The 17632-nt window shown below is 57.6% G+C and overlaps 1 protein-coding gene and 1 long non-coding RNA gene across 2 annotated transcripts; one reads left to right on the top strand and one right to left on the bottom strand.

The window, feature by feature from the left end:
- Nucleotides 1-105: 105 nt before the first annotated feature.
- On the top strand, nt 106-3084 carry LOC121347982. The gene is made up of 2 exons (XR_005954306.1): nt 106-311; nt 2348-3084. It is a non-coding gene; the product is annotated as an uncharacterized LOC121347982 (long non-coding RNA).
- A 139-nt stretch (nt 3085-3223) lies between these two features.
- LOC121347981 (guanylyl cyclase-activating protein 1) lies at nt 3224-7452 on the bottom strand. Its single transcript, XM_041427079.1, has 4 exons — nt 7255-7452; nt 4625-4774; nt 4057-4147; nt 3224-3784 (listed from the first exon to the last, which is right to left on the bottom strand). Exons 1-4 carry the CDS (start codon nt 7450-7452, stop codon nt 3624-3626), a joined length of 600 nt encoding a protein of 199 aa, XP_041283013.1. The 3' UTR covers nt 3224-3623.
- Between the last annotated feature and the right edge of the window lie 10180 nt (nt 7453-17632).

Below are 17632 nucleotides of genomic sequence, written 5' to 3'. Positions count from 1 at the left end.
CAGAAGCCATGGAAAACTGTTCCTCTTATCAATTGTGTAATCTTTGGTCGAGAAATGGCAAGGTGCTTTGGCCCCAGCGCTATTTTAAAGCCCTGATCTCTGGCGGCTCGTTCAGCGCTCACAGCAGGCTCTTGATGTCAGCGCTTGCACAATCCCTCTGCCAGACTTAGGGCCCAGCTCCAATTGGATTGGACTGATCGGATTTCTTTCTGCTCTAAACTGGGAAGCAGGGTGGCTCGCAAAAGGCAAATGCCACCTGACTTTTCTGGGCTGCCATCTGCTCCGTGCCCTGCAGTCGGGCAGGACCGAAGGTGAATAACCAGGCTGGAAAGCTGGGGCTGTGGTGGGAGGGAAGGGGCAACAGGAGCCCTCTTTAGGGGGCATCACCTCCTAAAATACCCCGGGAGAGGCATCCCAGGGGAAAGGCTGAGCAGCAGGGATGCGAGGAGAGAGGATCCCTGCCCGGCTCTGTGCTCAGCCCTGCCCCGAGCGCAGCCGAGCTTTGGGCAGGGTCCCCAGTCCCAGGTCACTCCCGAAGCACCTGTGGGCAGGTTCCCTTCGAAAATGTCCTGGGCAAAGCCAGAGTGACCTCCTGAGCCCCGCGCCGGTCACTGCAGGCACTGCCTGTGCTCTCCGTGCTTTTCTTACAGCGCCTGTGCTCAGCTGTGCCACGCCAAAATTCCTTTCCTTTCTTTCCTCCCTTTCTTTCTTTCCCTCCCTTTCCTTTCCTTCCTCCCTTTCCTTCTTTCCCTCCCTTTCCTTTCTTTCCTCCCTTTCCTTCTTTCCCTCCCTTTCCTTTCTTTCCTCCCTTTCCTTCTTTCCCTCCCTTTCCTTCTTTCCCTCCCTTTCCTTCTTTCCCTCCCTTTCCTTTCTTTCTTCCCTTTCCTTCTTTCCCTGCCTTTCCTTCTTTCCCTCCCTTTCCTCCTTTATTTTCCTTCCTTTCTTCCCTTCCTGCTTTCTTGCCTGCCATTCCTTTCTTTTTTTTCCCCCCTTTTCTTTCTTTCCTTGCTGTCCTGTCCTTTTCCTTTCCTTCCTTGTATTTCTTTATTTTATCCAAGTTAAGCTCACCTCAGAAGCCTAGAAAGTGTCTCAAGCGCATCACCCTTAAAGCCCCTGCACTCGAGGATGTTCGGGGGTCCGAGCTGCACCGGGGCAGCCGAAAGGGGAAAGGGGCCGGGGAGAGTGGCTGAGAACGGCTGCGGTGGCCTGTCCTCGCCCCTCGCCCCTCGCACCGGCCACACGGGGCTGGGCTTGGGGTCCCGGGGCTGTTTTGGGTCCCGGGGCTGTTTTGGGTCCCGGGGCTGTTTTGGGGGTTCTCTCGGGTTTGGGGTCCTGGGGCTGTTTTGGGTCCCGGGGCTGTTTTGGGTCCCGGGGCTGGTTTGGGGGTTCGGGCTGTTTTGGGTCCCGGGGCTGTTTTGGGGGTTCTGTCGAGTTTGGGGTCCCGGGGCTGGTCTGGGTGATTCTCTTGGATTTGGGGTCCCGGAGGTGTTTTGGGGTCCCGGGGCTGGTCTGGGGGATTCGCTGGGGTTGGGGCCCTGGGGCTCGTTTTGGGGGTTCTCTCGGGTTTGGGGTCCCGGGGCCGTTTTGGGTGTTCTCTCGGGTTTGGGGTCCTGGGGCTGGTTTGGGGTGCCGGGGCTGTTTTGGGGTCCCGGGGCCGGTTTGGGGGCTCTCTCGGGTTTGGGGTGCCGGGGCCGGTTTGGGGGTTCTCTCGGGTTGGGGTCCCGGGGCCGGTCCCGGCGCGTTCCCGCTGCTCCCGGAGGCGCCGGCAGAGAGCGCTGCGGGATGGGGACACGGCGGGAGCGGGGGGGTCCCAAAAACCGGGATGGGAACGGGGTGGGATAATGGGATGGGATGGGATGGGGACAGGGATGGGGACAGGGATGGGATCCATGGGATGGGGACAGGAATAGGACAGGGATGGGATCCATGGGATGGGGACAGGAATAGGACAGGGATGGGATCCATGGAATGGGGACAGGAATAGGACAGGGATGGGATCCATGGGATGGGGACAGGGCTGGCACAGGGACGGCCCTTTTAGAACAATTTTGGCTGTGCATGCAGAGATCTGGCTGCTCCAAGCTGCTTCCTGCTGCCCCCCGGTGCAGGGGGAGGCTCGGGGAGGCTCGGGCGGGGCTGATGGAGTCTGTGCCCAGGGAGGTGCTCAGAAAGCCCACGCTGAGCTGAGCCCAGCTCCCTCCCCGCTGCTGCAGGGCCAAAGGGCTCCGAGCTTTGTGCTGTCATCTCTGGGGGAGCTGGTTTTGCTGCAAGAGGCAGAGTTACACTGTGAGTAAACAGCTCAGCCCCCTCTCCCCAGGGCTTGCAGCTGCTCCCCTCCCTCTTGCAGGGCTGTGGGTGCACAAATTGGCCACCAAGGGCTCCTGTGCTGGGCTTTGGGAGCCCGAGAAGAGCCCCAGAGCAGCTGTTCCTGCACTGTGTGAGCCACTACATCTGTCCTGCTGCAAACGCAAGGATTGACTGCAAGAGACAAGATGCACAACCTGAAATGATGCTGTAAAACATCTTTATTAGCTCACCGTAGGACTGGAAGGACAAAAGCTTCCAGGTAGAACTCTGTCCAATGAAAAAGACTCACAGGAAAAATGGTCAGGAAGCTGTTTATGAACTGCAAACACCCAGTGCTAAACAACAAAACTCCCAGCTGGGCAAGAAGCCCTTCCTGGTGTCCTGTGCTGCCTCACCACGCCTGGGAGTGAGGAGCCCCTGCAGGAGCAGCTGGGGCACAGCTGGGGCACAGCTGGGGCTGTTGGGGGCTCAGGGGGCTGCCCAGGGCTGGCCTCGGGCACTGCCCTGAGCTGGTCTCACCCTCTGGAGCAGCTCCCCCTCCAGCACCCACACACACAAGGGGTCAAAGCCTCCTGGTGCTCCTGGCCAGGTGGGGACACAGCAGGAACGGTCCTGCAGCTCCTCTCGGGTTACTGCGTTGCTGATTGTGCTCATCTGGAAGCACTTCCTTCCTTCCTGATGCTTCAGGGAGAAACATTTCCTTACAGTCCAGGAGGTTGTTAAGAAAAGGCACCATTCAGTGTTTTGAATGCTTTGAAACAAAGCCACTGCAAACACCCCTCCTCTTTTGCCAGCTCATAAATGTTTTAACTCACGTTATCACTATCACTGCTGACCAAATGATAACCAGTGAAGGAAGGAGTGACCAGAACTGGTGACTGCATGCTCTGGAAATACAAATGGAAGGAGAAGGTTCAGATCTGCTTTTCCAGGACCCCTCTCACCGGGGCCCAGTCCTGGGCAGCCCCTGTTGGACCCCGCTGGGGGGGTGTTGGCCAGGCCTCGATGGCAGTTTTGGGGTGTTCTCAGGGAGTTCTTGGCCTGCACAGCCTCGTGCTGCTCCCCTGCCCAGGGAGCTCTGGCTGTCCCCTCTCTGAGCTCGGCAGCAGCAGCGTCCAGAGGCCCCGAGGCCATGCCAGGTCCATGTGGGACAGCCCAGCTCTGCAGCCTCCCTGCCGAGGCCTGTCCTCCCGCTGCCCGCGGTGTCACAGCGCTGTCCCTGCGCCGAGGGGACAGCTCTGCCAGCGGGGAGTGCAGCCCCGCGGCTGATCCCGGCTGGCAGTGCCAGGGGAGGCCAAGGGAAAGCGTCCCGGGAGCTACTGGGCAGCCTGGGCGTCCTGCCCGGCCTCGTGGGGGTTCTTGCCGTCGTTCTGGATCAGCCTGACGATGTGGGTCAGGTCCAGGCTGCGGGTGAGGATGTCCAGCAGCATCTCGTCCTTCTGCACGCCCTCCATGAACTCCTCCAGGGACAGCTCGCCTGCGGGGCACCGAGCTCTGTTAAACCCCACAGCCCTGCTGCTCCCTGCTCCCCCAGCACCGGCACAGACCCCGAAATGGGGGCTCAGCACCAGACATTGTGCCCCAAAGCCCACCGCAGAGCCCCCCTGGCGGGGCTGAGGGCAGCGTGCCCCGGGCAGCCCGGAGGGGACGGGGTCCCTCTGCCAGCTCTGCCGTCCTGCTGCTCAGGGACACTGCTCTGGGGGCAGGCAGGGAGGGCAGGGCAGGGGCACTGCCCGGGGAAGGCCTCACCGTCTCCATTGATGTCGATTTTGTTGAACACCATGTCCGTGAACTCCTCCGCCGTCATCTTCTCGTTGCAGCGGTTGATGGAGCGGATGGCCTGGGGGCAGCGAGGGGCACAGGGGTCACCGAGGGCTCTGCACGTGGCTGTGCCCATCACAACAAGCAGCCAAATGAGCAGACACAAAAGGCCAAACGCTTTTTCAGGGCTAAAACTTGTTTTCAGGCAGTTAGGCTTCGCGAGGAATAAGTCCTGTCTAAAAGGCTGGAGATTAAAATCACCTAAAAGGGCCATCAATGCTTTACAAGATTTAGTGGGCACGCTGGGATAAGCCAGAAGCCATTCACCTCTGAAAACCCTTAGATTAAATTCAAGTGCTTATCTCAGCCCCGCTTTCAGTGCAAGCTGCCAGGGGAGGACGAGGGGTGCTGGGTGTCCGAGGGGGTGGGAGCAGAGCTGGGGGCGCCGGCAGAGCTCAGCAGCAGCTCTGGGCAGGGGCTGCTAGCTGACCACGGGCTGCAAGCTCCCCTTCCAGCCTCCCTGCAGCTGCAGGAAGGGAGGGCTGGCCCCACTCACTTTGATGATGTTCAGCAGCTCAGCCCGGTCGATGCAGCCATTGCCGTCCACATCGTAGAGCTTGAAATACCACCTGAGCTTCTGGTCCACCTTCCCCTTCAGCACCAGGCTCAGCGCTGCCACGTATTCCATGAAGTCTATGTAGCCATCCTAAGAGCACAAGGTTGGAAGCTCAGGTGAGATTAAAAGCAGGCAATGAAGGATTATTTTAGTCATTTCTGAAGTTCCCCCCAGAACTGGTCCCTCCACCCCGAGACCAGGGGCTCGTGGAGTGGTGGAAGCCAAGGTTCCTCCTGAATCTGGGCAGAAATGCTGTAGAATGATGGAATTATCAAATCATAAAGGCTGGGAAAGGCCTCCAAGGTCAGCAAGTCCAGCCTTGGACCGTTAGAGGTCGGGAAGGCAGGGCCCGGCTGGGTGGATCTCCTGGGGACTGGGAGCTGGCCTGTGCTCAGGCAATTAACACACCAGGAGTTAATTACCAGCCCAAAGCAGCGGGAATTCAGAGGTCAGAGAGGTTTGTGCAGATGAACCCTGATAAATTCCCCAGCCTCATCCAGCCACAGCTCCTTTCTGCTGCCAGGGTCTCATTTCCAGGAGAGGAGCGCATTCATGCCGCTGACATCTCAGGCTGGGCAGGTGTTTCTCTGTCCCTGGGCCATTTCTGTACCCACATTTGGAGCACAAACACTTTTATCTCTGACTTTCCTGCCGGTGTTTGCCCGCCCCAGCTCGTGCCACGGTTTGAGGTGTCCACCCAGGATGGTGGCACGGCTGCCAGGCTGCTGGCCCGGGCTCACAGCCACCAGACACTGCCAGTGACACTCACGGCTTCCAGGAGGGTGTTAAAAATGCCTCCTGCCCAGCACAGAGCGTTCCCGTGGCGTTTGAAGGGATGCCCTTGCTGTGGTTTGTGGCACTTCCCTGGAAGTGGCACTGGGGACACGGCTCGTGGTGAGCCCGCCAGAGCTGGGGGGGCAGCTGGGTTCAGGGATCTTGGGGGGGCCTTTCCAAGCCCAAGAATTCCAAAAAATTCCCAAAACATTCCCAAAATTTTTATCTATCTAACAGTTTCATCCTGAACTTAAACATACCTAAAAATCCCCCCCAAAAAATCACTAGAAAATTCAAAACAAATGCTAAAAATCATCCCAAAATTCCCCAAAATGAAAAAAAAAAAAATCCCCAAAAATTCCAGAAATCTTTCCTATCCCACAGTTTCATCCTGACTGAAAACCTGCCCAAAAAAATCCCAAAAAATTCGATTCCATGCTTCCCACTCCAGACCTCAGCAGAGCCTAAGCCAGGGCTCTGTCAATGACCAAAGGCACTGCCAGAGCTCATCTGCTTTACCCACTGCTGCAGGAGCCAGATTAGGGACAAATAACTGCTAAACCCCGCTGCCAGCAGGATTTCCTGCACATCAATTCCCTTTCCAGGCTAGCTTTCAAACACAGCAGTGAGCAAGGGAAAGGCCAAGGCATAAACCAAACACCTGAAGGATTTAGGGCCTGATTTGCATTTTTGTCAATGGGATTAATGCCACTAAGCCCTTTGGGTTGCCATAAAATGGATTCCTCATCTCACAGGAGGTGCAATTTCAGGTCATTTGCAAGCAGAGGAGGATGCAGTTTCCTGTTGGAACGCAGCATCCATCTGCTTCCCAAAAATCTGCTCTGGGACTGCATTCCCAAAAATCTGCTCCGGGACTGCATTCCCAAAAATCTTCTCTGGGACTGCATTCCCAAAAATCCCTGCTCTGGACTGCATTCCCAAATCCCTGCCCTGGACTGCATTCCCAAATCCCCCTCTGGACTGCATTCCCAAATCCCTGCTCTGGACTGCATTCCCAAATCCCTGCTCTGGAGTGCATTCCCGAATCCCCCTCTGGACTGCATTCACAAATCCCCCTCCGGAGTGCATTCCCAAATCCCCCTCTGGAGTGCATTCCCAAATCTCTGCTCCAGAACTGCATTCCCAAATCCCCCTCTGGACTGCATTCCCGAATCCCCCTCCGGAGTGCATTCCCAAATCCCCCTCTGGAGAGCATTCCCAAATCCCTGCTCTGGAATGCATTCCCGAATCCCCCTCCGGAGTGCATTCCCAAATCCCCCTCTGGAGTGCATTCCCAAATCCCCCTCTGGACTGCATTCCCAAATCCCCCTCCGGAGTGCATTCCCGAATCCCCCTCCGGACTGCATTCCCAAGTCCCCAGGCTGCCCAGGGCAGCCCCAGTCCCGTGTCCCACGGAAGGAAGCCGTGCCGGCGCGATCCCTGCGCAGTTTCACACCCGAGCAGCCCCAGCCCGTGCTGGGGGCTCCTGTCCCCGCACGAACGCAGCCCTTGTCCCCACGGTGCTTCAGGACTGAAGGGCACTTCGTTTTAAAGGGATCAGAGAGTGCCAGGCAAAGAAGGAAAACATCAGTCCTGGGAGAAGCCGCTGCATCCCTGCAGGGCAGGCAGAGGCTGAGGAGCTCTGGCTGGCATTTTTCTCCTTCCAGAACGGATCCTGCAGTGTCTGGGGCTGCACTGGACGAGGCTGCACCTTCGCGGGGCAGTTCCTGCCTCCCACCCAGCCCAGCAGAGCAGAGCCCAGCCCTGCACGGCCCAGGGGGAAGGACAATATTTACCTTATTAAAGTCAAACGTCTCAAACATTTGCTCAACGTATTTGTTCGCCGCCGGACTCAGGTTCTTCAAGCCAAAAAACTGCTTGAACTCGTAGAGGGTGAGCTGGCCTGAAGGACACTCTGTCATGAACTTCTTGTACCACTGGTGGCACTCGGTGGTGCTCAGCTCCTCCACGGCTTTCCCGTCCATGTTCCCCATCTCCACACCAACTGCTGGTCCCTTTGCTGCCAAAAACTGAGGGTTTGTGAAATTCAGGGGGGAAAAAAAAAATAAAAATCTGACGGTTCTGCCTTCAAAGCCCAGGCATCCCCTGCAGTGCAGGGTCAGGGCATCAGGAAATCCCTGGTGCTGTACAGATCCCAGCAGGGATGGACACAGGACGCTCGTCTTCCTGGCAAAACCCAAAAGCACAAAACCCTCTTTGGATGGGAAGGTGACTTTTAAGTACCCAGCAAATCCCTCCACAGCCAATGAGGCTCGGAGGGGTGGTGGGCTCCTGCCAGGCATTAGGAGTTCAGGTTAAAATAGAAAAGAGGTAAAATGGGGAAGTCTTGCAGATTACAGGCCCAGCAGGAGATTAGGAGGGTGGAATTTTCTCTGTGATGAGCTAATCTCTTAATCCACTTCATTTATCACTTAAGGGGGGGGGGGGCTGGTGTCACAAGAGCAACAACTTTTGGACCAAAACCAGAGTAAGAAAAATGAGAGGAAACCACTCTGAATCCTCTGTGCTGTTTCTGCTTTTTGCTTCCCCTTCACCTCAGAGGATTCCAGAGGGGCTCTAGAGCCTGGAATCAGGGAGGGGAAGTGCCACTTCAGCTCCTGGAGAGACACGCCAGGAGGGTAAATTTGGTGTGAGCAGACAAATATAGAAACGTAATTGCTTTGAATGGTAAAGGTTTAAGTCTGCTTTAATTGCAGCCAGCAGGAAGGGGAAGGACCCTCTACCCCCAGCTCCAGGGGTCCTGTGTCCCTCTTGGTCCTGCTAATGGAGTGTTTTTCCCTCAGAACTGTCCCACACTCTGCTCACCCCAGTGCAGTTAAATGCAGCTTCAGTTTTCACTTGTGGTGGATTCCCATGCAAAATTCTCCGTGTAAATACGACCAAACCCAGTGTTGTGTTCGCTTTGACACACAGCATTCTGAGAAGTACTGGGGAATGAAATCAGAAAGAGGCTCAGAGAGAGAGCCATGGGCCAGGTCCTGAAGTGAAAGGATGTGATCCAGGGTGTCCCACAGAGTTCACCCACAGCACACAGTTCATATCCAACAGCTGCAGTTATCTAACAAGTAACAGAGGCCACTACTGATTCTGCACCACAGTAAATTAGGAATAACTCCGCTAAAAAAAGCAGCATTACACAATCATCAAACACTCATGGAAAAGGAATTAAGCTGAGGGACGCTAATTGGATGTGCTAATTCTGTCCTGAGCAGGGTGAGCCCTCAGTGCAGCCCTGGGCCAGCCCAGCCTGTGCTGGGCCAGGTGAGCTGGGCTGGGTGGGCACTGTGCAGTGCCCTGTGCTGTGACACCCGTGCAGCAGGACGGGACAGGACAGGATGGGGCAGGACAGGACAGGACAGGACAGGACAGGACGGGCTGGGCAGCTTTCAGAGCAAAATCCACTCTGCATATTTTCCTGGGGAGCAGCGGCACAGCCTCCCCACCCATCCCAGCTGCTCCCACACCCACGGGACACTGGTCACTGCTCTCTCAGGGCTTTATTGCCCGCGCTGGGCTGCCCGGGCTAGGGCTTGGGGTGGTGGCAGGATCTCCACTTGCGGGTGTCCGCGCTCCGCAGCCGCAGCCGCCGCCCGTGCCCCGCGCCCTGCTGGAAGCGGAAGCCGCAGAAGGCTTTCTGCGCCGTGCAGAACGGGGCCAGCGAGTTGGGCCACCCGGGCTGGTAGAACTCGAAGTGGAAGGAGCTCAGGGGACGGTCCCCAGCGTGGACAACGACCGGCACCAGGCGGGAGCCCAGGGCAGCGGCTGGGGGCGGCCGGCTCCTTGGTCTGGGGGGCGGCTGGGCGATCTCCGGCTCTGCTTTGGCCTCCTCCATCCCCTCGGCTCTCTTTGCCCGGGCCTTCTGGTGTTTTAGCTGCCTGTGGAGGAAAAGATCCAGAGAAATGCGTGGCAGTTGCCCCCTGCCCTCGCCACCCCCAGCAGGAGAGCCTGGGGACTCCTGCAAGGGCTGGAGGGCAGTGTGGGTGCTGAGAGCCAGGGCTTGCACAGCCCCAGCCAAAATCTGAGCTGGTGCTGCCTAAAGAGAAGGGGGACTCCTGCAAGGGAGTCAGGGTGGGTGCTGAGAGCCAGGGCTTGCACAGCCCCAGCCAAAATCTGAGCTGGTGCTGCCTAAAGAGAAGGACTGTAAACTGAAATGATGCTCTGGAAATAGGGAGTCAGGGCAGGAGGGCAGTGTGGGTGCTGAGAGCCAGGGCTTGCACAGCCCCAGCCAAAATCTGAGCTGGTGCTGCCTAAAGAGAAAGGGACTGTAAACTGAAATGGTGCTCTGGAAATATGGAAGTGACTTTAAACAAATGCTGAGCGAATAGGAATGATGACACAAAGGGCTGGATTGTCTCTTGACCCTCAGTTGCAGCAGGGATAAATGCAGCAGCACACGCTCCTGCTGAAGCTGTCGCCAGGCACAGCCATGGCAAGGCTGCCTCGGGAAGGGCTGCACACAGTCTGAGCCCAGAGCACGCAGCAGTGGGGGCAGAACTGATGCTGTCCTTCGGGGCAGCAGCTCTGGGTGCCTCTGCAGGGACCCCACAGCTCCAGGTGATGCAGGAGGAGCTGAGCCTGCCCTGCCCTGGGCATTGCTCTGTCACTTCCAGGTGGGTTTCCCCAGAAATGGGAGGCATGCCTGCCCACCCGGGGCACAAGGAGCATGAAAGAGCCCTGAGCTTTCAGGAGCCCTCTGCAGAGGAGGGGAGGGCGAGCCCCAGGACACACAGGGTGAGCTGTGAGCAGGGCTGTGCTTGGCTGCAGAGATTTCTGCTACTGTTACCTCAGCATGACTCAAGTTATCTCGTTTTCATTGACGACACCTCTGTGCAAATGGAAACTGCCTCTTCCCTCAGCAATTAGCCACCCTGCTCCTGCCTGTCCCAAAGCAATGCTTTGCTTATTTTTAACCTTGCAAAGAGGTTTCCTGCTTTCCGTGACGTGCTTGGTGCTATTTCTGTTCCCCGGCTCCTAAACCCATTAAGAAGGGGAATGCCTGCAAATTGTTCAGAGATCTCCTTAGAGCCTTCGAGGGGAATCACCAGATCCCTGCAGGTTCAGCACCTCTTTTTGTCACTCACTTCTCCGGGGCAGAAGCCCAGTGCCTGGAAGGCTGGACCTCAGCTCACAGGGGTTATTCCAGCAGTTGCTGCCACAAGGAAACCTCAGTCCATTTTCCCCGGGGGATAACACAAGGGGATTTTGACTCCTGAAAAGCAGCTTTCACACCACCACAGCCATTTCAGGGAGGCCTGTGCACCCCTGTTCTGGGCTGAGCTTGCTCAGAAGCTGCTGCTTTCACACCAGCTCCTGGCCATGGGCACTTGGGAAGGGACAAGGACACTGGGGGATCCAGTGCCCTCCCCCCACAATTTGGGGGGTCCAGTGCCCACCTCGGGGAGTCCAGCCACCTCCCCCCCACACACTTTGGGGGGTCAAGTGCCCACCTTGGGGGGTCCAGCCACCCCCCCACAAACCTTGGGGGGTCAAGTGTCCAACTTGGGGGTCCAGTCACCCCCAATTTGGGGGGCCCAGTGCCCACCTTGGGGGTCCAGCCACCCCCCACACACCTTGGGGGGTTAAGTGCCCACCTTGGGGGTCCAGCCACCCCCAATTTGGGGGGCCCACTGTCCACCTTGGGGGGTCCAGCCCCCCCAGTGTGGAGTCCAGTGCCCATTTTGAGGGTCCAGCCCCCCCTCCTTAGGAGGTCCACTGCCCAGCTGAGGAGTCCAGCCCCCCTCCCCCAGGGCATCCAGTGCCCACCTTGGGGTCCAGCCCCAATTTTGGGGGTCCACCCCCCACTCAGGAGCGGCAGCACCCAATGAGAGGGCGGTGGGGGAAGGGACAGGGGGCTGCTGCCTGTGCCCCCCCGCAGCAGCAGCACTGCAGTCACGGCCCTGGGCAGGGAGGGGAGGCTGCAGCTGCCTTGGCAGCCCGATTGCTAAGTCATGCAGGGCTGCAGCCTGAGCTCTGAGCTCTGCCTCTGCCTCTGCTCCTGCCCCGGGGCTCCTGCCCCTCCTCTGGGGCACCTGGAGCTCTGCAGGAACCTCCTCCCTCCCCGCCTGTGTGATCCCTGCCTGCGAGGGGAAGCACCAGCTTAAGGTGCTGTTTATGGCTCCGTGCCCGAATGAAGAGTGCCACTAATCCTACTGCCCCCGTTCCTGTGCCCAGAGATCCCTAATCCCTCCCAAACCGCCTGGTGCCCTCACAGCAAATCCCCCAGGCGGGTCCCAGGGAAAGGCTGGCCCAGGAATCGGGGAGGCAGGAAGGTTTCAGAGGTGCTCCCTGGGGAGGAGCTCCCTGGGCAGCTGCCAGAGCCCGGCCACCAGTGCTGGCAACCTTGGAGCCATCCTTGAGCCATCCCTGAGCCACCGAGAGCCATCCCTGGGCCATCCCTGGGCCATCCCTGAGCCATCCCTGGGCCATCCAGAGCCATCCAGCGCCATCTCTGAGCCATCCAGAGCCATCCAGCGCCATCTCTGAGCCATCCAGAGCCATCCAGCGCCATCTCTGAGCCATCCAGAGCCATCCCAGAGCCACCCAGAGCCATCCAGAGCCATCCCAGAGCCACCCAGAGCCATCCAGAGCCATCCCTGAGCCACCCCTGACCCACCCAGAGCCATCCAGAGCCATCCCTGAGCCATCCAGAGCCACCCCTGAGCTATCCCAGAGCCACCCAGAGCCACCCTGAGCCATCCCTGGGCCATCCAGAGCCATCCAGAGCCATTCCAAAGCCACCCAGAGCCATCCCTGAGCCATCCCTGGGCCATCCAGAGCCATCCAGAGCCATTCCAAAGCCACCCAGAGCCATCCCTGAGCCATCCCTGGGCCATCCAGAGCCATCCCTGACCATCCCAGAGCCCACCCAGAGCAGCAGGAGTGCTTTGCAGGCACAGCTGCTGCTTTGCCCAGCAGGGATGGGATGAAGCATCCCACTGGCATCACTGTGTCCCTGTCACCCTGGTCACCCCCAGGCAAGGAGCTGCAGCCCTCAGGAAGGGGACGTGTTGGGACAGTGTCCCTGCTGCCAGTGTGAGCTGGGACACCCACCAGGGAGGTTCTCTGGGGAGGGAGCCCTGGAGCTGCTGTGGCACTGCCTGGGGCACTGCAGGGCTGCTGCTCAGGGGCCATTGTGACCACGGGGCCACTGTGACCACGGGGTGTCACCGGGGTGCTGGATGTCACAGGGGGTGCAGAGCAGTGCAGGGCTGGGCCATGGGGGCAGGATTGCCAGCCCTGGCGGGCAGCAGTGCAGCTGGGGCAGGCTCTGCAGGACACTGCTGCCCTGCCACCCCAGCTGCAGCGTGCCCCCTGCCCCACTGGCAGCTGCTCTGAGCTGTGTGCTGGCCTGCAGGCACACCTGAGGGTTTCTGCTCCATCCCTTCCTCCTCCAGGCCCAGCCTGAGCTGCACAAACCCCTCTCCCAGCTGCCAGTGAACCATCCCCAGCTGAGGGTGCAGCTCCTCACCCTGATGTGAAAGCAGATTGTTCTGGGGTGTTTACCCGTGCTGGGATCAAAGGCAGCCTCACGCTGCGGTGTGTTACATCACAGCAGTGCTCACACGGCTCTTTCTATGCCAGAAAACCTGCTGGGGATCTTCCAAGTGCTTTCCTGAGCTCTGTGCCCAGCCCAGCCCACCAGTCCCTCTTGCTGTGTGGCCTCAGTCACGCTGGGGTGACAGTTGTCCTTCCTCAAAAACACGGCCCAGGCACCCAGCCTGGCAGGTTCCCCATGTCTCTGCAGTTTGCTCTTCACGGAAATCCACCATGCCCATCCTGCTGCTCGTGCTGCCCCTGAGCTTCTCCTGCCCTTCCCAGGGGAGGGCTGGGAGGTGGAAGGTGAAAAACAAACCTCTTCCACCCGGAGCACACGAAGGGGAAGGTGCACAGGAGCCCTGGCAGGGCTGCTCAGCAGCTGCTGTCTGTGGGATGCTAAATTCACCTCGAGAGCCCTCCGTGCACTGAGGGGGATGTTTTCCCGTGCTCAGCACCCACGAGGGTGAGGCAGGAGCCGGGCTGGGGCACCCCCAGCCCCGGGGCTCAGGAGCACCCCAGCGGTGGCAGGAGCTGAGTCACCCCTGCTGCTGCTGCCCCACAGCCCCTTTGAAGTCTCCTTGCTGTAATGAGATTTGTGGGACACCTTTGTGCACAGCCCGGGCTCTCCCATTCCACAGGATTTTATTGGCTTGGCTGCTGCAGCTCTGTTCTCTCTTCCTTTTTTTTTTTTTTTTTTTTTTTTTTTTTTTTTTCCCCTAAAGAGAAATAAAATTTATTCTATGACTTAGCTTAGCTGACTTCTTGCTCTGCTATCCTAGGCAGAACAAAAAGTGACTGAATGCTCTCAGGAAAGCCAAAACAAAACTACAGAAGTATGTTCCTGCACTAAAATCACTTTCTCTTGATAATTTCTGGTCTCCAGCTGACAGCATGGGTTTCTTGAGGAGCAGGATCATCTTCTTTGTATACTTTTTTGGTTTTATCAGCTTCAGCCATTAGCAATCTGCTTTCTGACTGGTCAAAACCACAAGCAAACACTCCTGATTCACTGTCCAAAGAACCTGGCTGTAGAGCTGCATCTACCCCCTGGAAATCACACCCAGTCCCAGTCCCAAGGGTGCACAGTGCCATTATCAGCTCCTGACACCAGAACACCACCAGAATTTACAGCCAGAGAGTTTCCAATAGCACTGAGACCACAGAGGTCCTGAATGAAGATTCCAGCTGGGGATTTCCACACAGTGCCAGCTGTGCTTCTGCTGGAGCAGGGATCCTGCACAAGGCTGGAGTTTTCCTCTGGAGCTCCAGGGCTGCTGGAGATGGGCCTGACGTTCCTCTGGGAATGCAGAGCAGGAGAAAGCTGCTCCTCTGGGAATGCAGGGCAGGAGAAAGCTGCTCCTCTGGGAATGCAGGGCAGGAGAAAGCTGCTCCTCTGGGAATGCAGGGCAGGAGAAAGCTGCTCCCAAGGGAATGCAGGGCAGGAGAAAGCTGCTCCTCTGGGAATGCAGGGGCTCCTCTGGGAATGCAGGGCAGGAGAAAGCTGCTCCCAAGGGAATGCAGGGCAGGAGAAAGCTGCTCCTCTGGGAATGCAGGGCAGGAGAAAGCTGCTCCTCTGCGAATGCAGGGCAGGAGAAAGCTGCTCCTCTGGGAATGCAGGGGGCAAATGCTGCTGGGGCATCCCAAACCTCAGATTGTATCCAGGCAGGAATGCTTGGCTCCTCCCCTGGGCGGAGCATCTCCCCATGGATGATGGAATTTGATCAGCCATGCAGGGACACTCACTGGCCATGGACAGAAGATAATTAATAATTAATGGCCCATGAACAGAAGAGATCTCCTGGAGGGAGGATTGGCTGTGGGAGAGATAAAGAACACTCCCCCACCTGGTTTAACAGCTGGTGACAGAAGACACACATCTGGTTACTCTTGCATTGCAACCTAAGACAGTTTAATATTACTTTTCTACATTGTAAGATACATAGCTGTTTTCTTTTAAGAGATAAAACTACCCCAGCTAAAACAGCTGTGATGAAACACTTATAAACACCTGTGTGTGGATAAAGAATTCAGAGTGTTCACCCTTGATTTTGTTGAAGATTCTGTTGCTCACTACAATCTCTGCTGTTTTATCCCCCACAGACAACACAGAAGAGTCAGTTATGAGTCTGCATTACGGCTGCTGTTGGTTGTGAGCTGTTTTAGTGTTTGCCTTTGTTTCTGTGACCCTGCGATTCTGTATTTCTGTGATTTTGTGATTCTATGATTCTGTGACCCTGTAACCCTGTGATTCTGTGATCCTGTGTTTCTGTGATTCTGTATTTCTGTGATTCTGTGACTCTGTGACCCTGTGATTTTATGATTCTGTGTTTCTGTGATTCTGTGACTCTGTGATTCTGTGACCCTGTATTTCTGTGACCCTGGAACCCTGTGATTTTATGATTCTGTGTTTCTGTGATTCTGTGACTCTGTATTTCTGTGATTTTGTGATTCTATGATTCTGTGACCCTGTAACCCTGTGATTTTATGATTCTGTGACTCTGTATTTCTGTGATTCTGTGATTCTGTATTTCTGTGACCCTGTATTTCTGTGACCCTGTGACCCTGTGATTTTATGATTCTGTGTTTCTGTGTTTCTGTGACCCTGCCCCAAGCTCAGCAGCACGGTTTCCCACCCGCAGCCGGCTGCAGCGCTGCTGTTTCCCAGTTCCCATCCCATCCCCTCTCTTCCCCAGGCAGGACAATCCCTTCTCCCCCAGCCCGCTGCAGCCCGAGCGCCAGGGCGGCTGTCTGTCCGTCTGTCCGTCTGTCTGCAGCGGCGTTTCCGTCTGTGGGGCAGCACTCAGGATAACTGTCGGGACACTGTCGGGACAGTGGCAGTAATTGCGGGGCTGGTGCAGGGCACAGAGCCGGCCTGGGGAGGGCCCCGTGAAATCCCCGGAGCAGCCTTTGAAGAGCTCCAGCTGCTCCGCCGCAGCCGCGCAATTGAATTTTAACGTTTTAATTCTCCTTTTCCTACCCCGTTTCCCATTCGTAATTCACTTTATTTGAGTGCTGCCTGGTATCTGTGCCACTGTTAGGTTTCTCTTCTGGAATATCATAACAGCACTCATTTTTCATTCTTCATGGGGGATTTTATGGGTTGCTTTAATTTGTTCTTTAAAGTAAAAAGAAGATGATTTTCACAAGAAAAGCATCATTTAAAAGTGAGTAAATAAGTGATATTTATCACTGAAAAAAAGAAATCTATATGGTTTTGACTCTCACAACTTGGCAGAGATAGAAAGAGGTGTAAGGTCTTAACCTGAAGTTGGAAGCTGTGTTTCAAAGTTAATGTTTTGACAACTATTTTGGGTTTAAAGTTCTCCAGAATTCCCTGCATTTATTAGTAGCTAATGTTACTCATTAACTCTCAATTTTTACTTGCAGGGCACAAAAAATCGCTACCAGTGCTAGAAATTTGCTTTTGTACCCGAAACCAGAAATGCTTTGGGGTCAATCCCATCGCCCTCAAGGCTGTGCGTGAAAAGCACCCCGAGCCCCGGAGCAGCCCGGGCTCACCGGGAGCTCCCGGCCTTGCAGGGCTTGGTGGAGGGACGGAGAAACACGGGAGGGAGAGGAAGGGCAGAGGGAACGGCGGCTGACTCAGGGAGCTTTGGAACTGGTGATGGGGGAAAGGCTCCTCAGCCTCAGGGTGGCTGGGCACGGGAGCAGGCTCTGCGGAGCTCAGGGAGCGCTCGGACAGAGCAGCCGGGCACGGGGCTGGGTGGCCGTGGGGGCCAGCAGCTCTGGGGCCAGCAGTGACACCGGGACTGTCCCAGCTGGGCCAGCAGCCCTGGGGTCAGCAGTGACACCGGGATGGTCCCTGCGGGGCCAGCAGCCCTGGGGTCAGCAGTGACACCAGGATGGTCCCAGCTGGGCCAGCAGCCCTGGGGTCAGCAGTGACACCAGGATGGTCCCAGCTGGGTCAGCAGCGACACCAGGATGGTCCCTGCGGGGCCAGCAGCCCTGGGGTCAGCAGTGACACCAGGACGGTCCCCGCGGGGTCAGCAGCCCTGGGGCCAGCAGTGACACCGGGACTGTCCCACCTGGGTCAGCAGCCCTGGGGCCAGCAGTGACACCGGGAATATCCCCGCGGGGTCAGCAGCCCTGGGGACCAGCAGTGGCACCGGGATGGTCATTGCAGGGTCAGCAGTGACACCAGGATGGTCCCTGTGGGGCCAGCAGCCCTGGGGCCAGCAGTGACACCGGGACGGTCACCGCAGGGTCAGCAGTGACACCGGGAATATCCCCGCGGGGTCAGCAGCCCTGGGCACGGGATGGTCCCAGCTGGGTCAGCAGCCCTGGGGCCAGCAGCGACACCGGGATGGTCACCGCAGGGTCAGCAGTGACACCGGGATGGTCCCTGCGGGGCCAGCAGTCATCCCAGGAATGTCCCTGCGGGGTCAGCAGCCACCCCGGGACGGTCCCCGCGGGGTCAGCAGCCCTGGGCACCAGCAGTGGCACAGGACGGTCCCCGCGGCTGTCGCAGCCCGGGCTCCCGGCTCGGTGCTCCCGGAGCGGGGGCACCTGGCGGAGGGCGGGCCCGGGGTGGGGCCGTCCCCGCCCTCCGGAGCCGCTCGGCCCCGTCCCCGCCGCTGCCGCGGGATGCCCGGCGCG

Source organism: Onychostruthus taczanowskii, unplaced genomic scaffold, assembly GCF_017590055.1.
Source record: "Onychostruthus taczanowskii isolate IOZ18803 unplaced genomic scaffold, ASM1759005v1 scaffold97, whole genome shotgun sequence".
In the NCBI taxonomy this organism is placed as follows: Eukaryota; Metazoa; Chordata; class Aves; order Passeriformes; family Passeridae; genus Onychostruthus; species Onychostruthus taczanowskii.
The sequence above is the reverse complement of the archived record's forward strand: the minus strand, read 5'-3'. Positions and strand labels throughout refer to the sequence as shown.

Excerpts from the sequence above, each read along its gene's own strand:
- LOC121347981 (XM_041427079.1), bottom strand. The coding sequence starts at position 7,452 with ATGGGGAACATGGACGGGAAAGCCGTGGAGGAGCTGAGCACCACCGAG. Across the intron at positions 4,775-7,254 it reads AGACGTTTGACTTTAATAAG|GATGGCTACATAGACTTCAT; the intron begins GTAAATATTGTC and ends TTGTGCTCTTAG. Across the intron at positions 4,148-4,624 it reads AGCTGCTGAACATCATCAAA|GCCATCCGCTCCATCAACCG; the intron begins GTGAGTGGGGCC and ends CGCTGCCCCCAG.